The 6344-nt window shown below is 57.8% G+C and overlaps 1 protein-coding gene across 1 annotated transcript; it reads left to right on the forward strand.

Moving 5' to 3' along the window:
* The first annotated feature begins 288 nt into the window (after nucleotides 1-288).
* Nucleotides 289-4579, forward strand: ZNF503 (zinc finger protein 503). The gene is made up of 2 exons (XM_074907187.1): nucleotides 289-1252; nucleotides 2317-4579. The coding sequence occupies exons 1-2, from the start codon at nucleotides 938-940 to the stop codon at nucleotides 3835-3837; spliced, it is 1836 nt and encodes a 611-aa protein (XP_074763288.1). The 5' UTR covers nucleotides 289-937; the 3' UTR covers nucleotides 3838-4579.
* The last annotated feature ends 1765 nt before the right edge of the window (nucleotides 4580-6344 follow it).

Consider the following 6344-nt stretch of genomic DNA (forward strand, 5'->3'; position numbering starts at 1 on the left):
AGGCCGCGGAGCTGCCCCGGCGGGCCCGCCCCGGGCAGGGCGGCGCGGGCCGGGCCCGTTGTAAGCGCCGCGCGTGCGGCCGGCGGCAGGCCGCGCTCGGGCGGGCGGTGTGCGGGCGGTGGGGCTGCGCTCGGGAGGGGGGGCGGGGGGCGGCGAGGCCGGTGGAGCCCCCGGCTGCCCACCCCCCATCCCCGGCGGGCGCGGCGCCCCTGGCCCCACGGCCTTCCGCGCTGCTGCCGGGGTACCCGCGGCGACTGCGGAGGAAGGAAAACGTTCGCAGCGCGTGATGTGAAACACAGAATTAACGCCCAGCCCGTCCTAGGAGCGAAAACAAGGAAGGAGGGGAGGGGAGAGGGAAGGCGGACGAGAAAGGGAAGGGAAAAAAAAGAGCGAGAGACCATTAAAAACAGAGAAAAAAAGCCCCAGAAAAGGGAACGTCACATCCCCTTGACCCTCCAATCACCTCGGGGTCCCATTTGATTGGAAGGCGGCAAAGGCTTTAATCTCAGACTAATTCAGCTGCTTTTGAAGTGAGTTTCTTTGCCAGATCCCGGGCTGGATGGGCAGCGGCTCGCATCACAGCTGAGCGGCGGAGGCGAGCGCTCTGCTCCGCGCCGCACCGCGCCGCGTCAGCCGGGGGAGCCGAGAGCGGCCGAGGGGGACAGCGGCACACGCTCACAGCCCCCACCCCCGCCCCCAGCACAGCCCAAGGATTACTCGGCTTTTTTTCCTCCTCTTTCTCTCCGGCCGGCTCCCCCTTTCCCTCCCCCTTCCCACCCACGCCCTCCCCGCCAGAGAGAGCCACGGGACATTTTATGTTTGTTTTCCTGCTCGGGGGGCGTGTGGCTTTTTTCCCTCCTCGCCCGCAGAAAGCCAGCGAGCGTTTCCGAGTGCGAGCGGCGCCACTTGCCCCAGTTTTCATGCGAGGTTTTGGGTCATGATCACATCGCCCTCGCTTTCTGCTATAAGAAGTAGTAAGCGCAGCAGCAGCAGCAGCCTCAGCGAGCCCGGAGGCAGCCCCCGCCGCAGCCGCAGCGCCGCCGACCTCGCCGGGCCGAACGGGCACGCTGGGAATAACGGCAGCAGCGCCGCCGCCAAGCCCTGCTTCCACGCCGTCCCCCCCTCGGACCCGCTACGCCAAGCCAACCGCCTTCCCATCAAAGTCTTGAAAATGCTTACGGCGCGGACTGGACACATTTTACACCCCGAATACCTGCAGCCTTTACCCTCCACGCCCGTCAGCCCCATCGAGGTAAGGACCTCGGCGCCGGCCCCGGCCCCGTCTCCCTCCCCGCCCGGGCGCTCGCTGTGCATGGCGGCTCCGCCGGCCTCCCGCGGCACTTCTCTGCGCTTTGAAACCCGTTTACACCAGGAAACGAGCTGCTTTGATCTGGAGTTAGTGCGAGGGACCGCTCCTGGTTGTTGTTTCCACGTTTACTGGGCTAATTTCTGATTCTTGTGTAAATGAACTTTTAATGTTTGTTCTTTTTAGCTTTTTTTTTTTTTTTTTTTTTTTTTTGAGGGGGGAGGTGAGTGGAAGGAAACGATCCGCTCTGGGGTCACGATCCGGCCACGCAACTAAGCGGTGCTCCGAGTGCCAAACAACCGTGCTTTTGCAGGGAGCCTTCTTGGCGGGGAGGGGGGGGGGGGGGTGGTGGTGGGGGGGGGAAGAGTGGAGAGGGACAAGCTCAAGCGTGGGTGCGGCAGGATAACTATTTCATTTCCCCGAGGAGCGTTCCCTTTCAAGTACCGACACGCGTTTGTACTTCGGGAGCCCCGTTCGTCCTTTTTCCCCTCTGCCGAGGTTGTCGGTCCCCCTCTGCGTAGCTCGCTGTCTGAGGGACCGAAACTCGAAGCGAAGCGGGTGGTGGGAAGGGTGTGTCCGTGGGAATGAATTATTTCATTACGGTCTCTGCGGAGCGAGGACACCCCTCTCCCCCGGAGCCCGGCTCGCCGGCTAACTCGGGCTCCGGTTATAAATAGTGGCAGCAGTCAGGGCGCAGAAATGCGGGGGGGGCTTTCGTGCGCCCGCACGGCCGGCGCGGCGGGGAAGCAAACGCCGAGGCGCCGAGCTCTGCGCTGCCCCCGCGGCCGCGGCGGGCTCGCAAGGTTACGAAAACCCCCAGACCTTTTTAAAGGCTTTGTGGAAAACGGTGCACGCAGGGGAGGGGGCTGTCAGGGTGATGAATGCGCACAAAATTGTTCATGGCTGTTCTCTGCAAAATGTACGGGACAAGTGTTCCTAAGAAAAACATCGTGTTTTTTCTTAGACCCCGATTAAACGTCCGTCTTTGTGTGTCCTTCTGATTTCCGCAGCTGGATGCAAAGAAGAGTCCCCTGGCCCTTTTGGCACAAACTTGCTCGCAGATAGGGAAGCCGGACCCGTCGCCTTCCTCCAAGCTCTCCTCAGTCACGTCCAATGGCTCCGGAGGCGACAAGGACTCCAAGTCGGGCCCCTTGAAGCTCAGCGACATCGGCGTGGAGGACAAGTCGAGCTTCAAGCCGTACTCCAAGCCGGGCGCGGAGAAGAAGGAGCCGGGGGCGGCGGGCTGCGCGGGCGCCCCCGCCGCGGGGGTCGCGGCCGGGGAGAAATCGGGATTCCGGGTGCCGAGCGCCACCTGCCAGCCGTTCACCCCAAGGACAGGCAGCCCCAACTCCAGCGCCTCCGCTTGCTCGCCGGGGCTGCTGCCGGCCGAGGGCAAAGGCGGGGAGGACAAGAAGGACGCGGAGGGCTGCGGGAAGAGCGGCAGCTCCGGCGCGGAGGGAGGCCCGGGCACCACCAGCATCAGCCACAGCCGGATTAGCGTGAGCTGTGCCGGGATTAACGTGGAGGTCAACCAGCACCAGGAGAGCACGCCGGGCGCCAAGCCCATCGCCTCGGACTCCGCCTCCTCCTGCAGCAGCACCACCGCCACCTCCTCCACCTCCGTCCTGGGCTCCGGCCTCGTGGCCCCCGTCTCCCCTTACAAGCCGGGCCAGACCGTCTTCCCCCTGCCGCCGGCGGGCATGAGCTACCCGGGGACGCTGGCTGGAGCCTACGCCGGCTACCCACCGCAGTTCCTGCCGCACGGAGTGGCGCTGGACCCCACCAAATCCTCCAGCCTGGTGGGGGCCCAACTGGCTGCCGCCAGCAGCCTGGGCTGCAGCAAGCCGGCGGGGTCGAGCCCGCTGGCGGGCGCGTCGCCGCCGTCGGTGATGACGGCGAGCTTGTGCCGAGACCCGTACTGCCTGAGCTACCACTGCGCCAGCCACCTGGCAGGCGCCGCCGGCGCCTCCTGCGCCCATGACCAGGCCCTCAAGTCCGGATACCCCCTCGTGTACCCCACACACCCTTTGCACAGCGTCCACTCCTCGCTGACTGGCGCCACGCCGCCCTCGCTGGCTGGCCACCCTTTGTATCCCTACGGCTTCATGCTCCCCAACGACCCCCAGCCCCACATCTGCAACTGGGTGTCGGCCAACGGACCCTGCGACAAGCGCTTTGCCACCTCGGAGGAGCTGCTTAGCCACTTGCGGACCCATACAGCCTTCCCGGGCACCGATAAACTCCTCTCCAGCTACCCCAGCTCTTCCTCGCTGGCCAGCGCGGCGGCCGCAGCCATGGCGTGCCACATGCACATCCCCACGACGGGCGCCCCGGGCAGCCCGGGCACGCTGGCTCTGCGCAGCCCGCACCACGCGCTGGGACTCGGCAGCCGCTACCACCCCTATTCCAAGAGCCCCCTGCCCACCCCCGGGGCCCCCGTGCCCGTGCCCGCTGCCACCGGACCCTACTACTCCCCTTATGCACTCTACGGACAGAGACTCACCACAGCGTCGGCGCTGGGGTACCAGTGAGCGCAGGCAGCGGGGCTTTGGCACACAACACAACACAGAGTCTAGCAGTGAGGAAAGGAAGCCCTGCGAAACTTTATAAAAGTTGGAAAGAAAAAAAAATCTGACTTTTTATAAAATAGTGTTCATTTGAGGACTGGATCCATGAGCACTGTATTTATTTATGTTAGCTTCAAGCGGGACAACGAATCATAAAGTGCATTACTTAACTGAGCTCAATAGGTAAAAGTGGAACACCCATTGTAGAATATAAATAAAAAGATAGAGGTCTTCTCTTTAATGTTACTTTAAAATTGCTATGATTGTATTGTACGTTCTTATTTAATGTCTCATTGAAACAAAAAAAAATTTACATGCATGTTTGTTACTAAAACACAACTCGCAATTTGTCAGTTATAATTTCAAATTGCAATTATTTTTAAGGTGTATACCCTTGAAAGAGAATTGGTATTTTTTTGTATGTATTCTGGAAGAAAAACAAAAACAATTCTATTCCAAAAACCTCATTTGCCTTATTTTGTTCTTTAAAAGGAACACTTAACTATTTTTAATTTTTAAGTCCACCCTGTAAAAAGGGTTAAGTAAGGTTTACGTCATGTACTAAAATAGACAATGTATCGCTTTAAAGATTAAAATTCCGTATATTTGATGTATTAAAAGGTTTTACTTTTTTTTTTTAAATACACTTTGATTCTGTTACAAAACCCGAGTAGGTCTTGGATGGAGGCAACTGCTAATTTCTCCTTAAGCGTTTATTCAATTTTAATTAAAAATTTAAAAAAAAAAAAAAAAGCCAAAGGTTTTTTTTTTTTTTATTGTAACCCCAGGGCTCTCTTAAAAAAAAAAAAAAAAAAAACAAAACAAAAAAACCCCAAAAAACAGACGGGAGTTGTTTTTTTTTTTTTTTTCCCTTCAGTAGAATTTGTAGACACAAAATAGGAAAACTGAGAATCGGTTAAATCTCTTTCACTTTCCTAAGGAAGATTAACTTTTAAAAAAAATGTTTTTACTGTGAAAATCTGTTTTTTAAAACTGGGTTTCAATTAAAAGACTTTGCTCTTTATGTAGAAAGAAATGGGAAAGTCAGGACTTATTTGTAAAAGAGTAAGAAGATTATCTGAAAGCTTTTTTTACAGTCTAATGCATAACTATTCGTCTCTTTCTAAATGAGAAGTTCAGAAGCAATTAGGGAAGCGCTGTTTGATCTCATCCAGTTATTTTCAATTTCTTTCTTCAGTTCGTATGGCAGCACAAACGATCACCACTTTAAAAAAACAAAACAAAACCAACAACAAAAAAACCCCCCAACCAAACCGGACAGCTCTAAGAACTCATTTTCTTTTAAAAAGGAAGGGAAGGGGGGGAAAAAAGAAGCCCAGCCATTATTTGGTCCGAGTTTGCTCTTTGCTGAAGCGCAGTACTAAACTCGACGTGATGCCGAGAGGGGCTGCCCGCGCCGCGTCTCTGCCGCCCCAGCCCGGGCTCCCCAGCGCCCAGGGCCACCGCCCGGCTCCGGCTCGTCGTCCTGCACTCAGGTAGGAGCGGGGGCTGCGACGGCAAAGCCAGCGCAGCTACCGGGACTGCGGAACGAGCCGTTGCCGCCGAGATAGACGGAAAAGCGAGACCCAAGCCCGTAAAGGCCGGGCCGGCGCCGGGCTTTGCTCCCGCGGTCTGGCAGGCGCTGGCGGGGGGCGGCTCAGGCGGAGCCGGGAACCTGCTGCCCCTCGCGCAGCCCCTCTGCCCCCGCTGCGGGCTGCCCTCGGCCCGGCCCCAGCGCGACGCGCTGCCAGGGGGAAAAGTTGCAAGCGGCGACTTGGCTTGACAAATCACTGGGTTTTCTCCCTCGTTCTGTATCCCCCACAATATAATTACTGTTCAAAGTTTCCCGTGGTGCCCAGATGCTAATTAGTCTAATACATTTACTCCAGATAATTAGTGGAAGTTAGCGTTAATGTGCAAAGGAGAGAAAAGCAGCAAGCTAATGAAGCTCCAGCGCTCGCCCGGCCGTCCCGGCCCCCGGCGCGGCGTTCCTGCCGGGGCCGAGGCCGGGGCCGAGGGTGGAACCGGGACCGGGACGGTGGGCGGAACCGGGACCGGGCCGCGGCCGGGCCGCACACGGGGACGCCGGGTTCCGGGCCGCGCTGCGGCTCTGCTGGGACGCTGCTCGGAAAGCGGCACGGGAAACTCTCTGTGCTTTAACCAAATGTAATTTTTTCCCCCTTAAATGGGAAAGGGACCATCGCGTATCTGTGCTGTAGGGCGTGTAAAAGGAGCTCTCGTTATGAACTGATGAGTTCGAGAAAGGGAAGGGAGGGCAGTGCTGTTAACTGCACCAAGTAAACTTTAATAACAAAATAGGAAGCGGATACAAACGCAGCGAGGACTCGACAGAAGGGCTTCGCGGGTCGGGGGTGATGGTGGTGGAGGATTCACCCAGCGAGTCGGCGGAAGGCAGAGCGAGCTCTCGCAACCCTCGCCGCCCGCCCCCCGCCTGCTCCCGCAGCCCGGCT

This window comes from Athene noctua, chromosome 5 (assembly GCF_965140245.1).
Source record: "Athene noctua chromosome 5, bAthNoc1.hap1.1, whole genome shotgun sequence".
Lineage (NCBI taxonomy): Eukaryota > Metazoa > Chordata > Aves > Strigiformes > Strigidae > Athene > Athene noctua.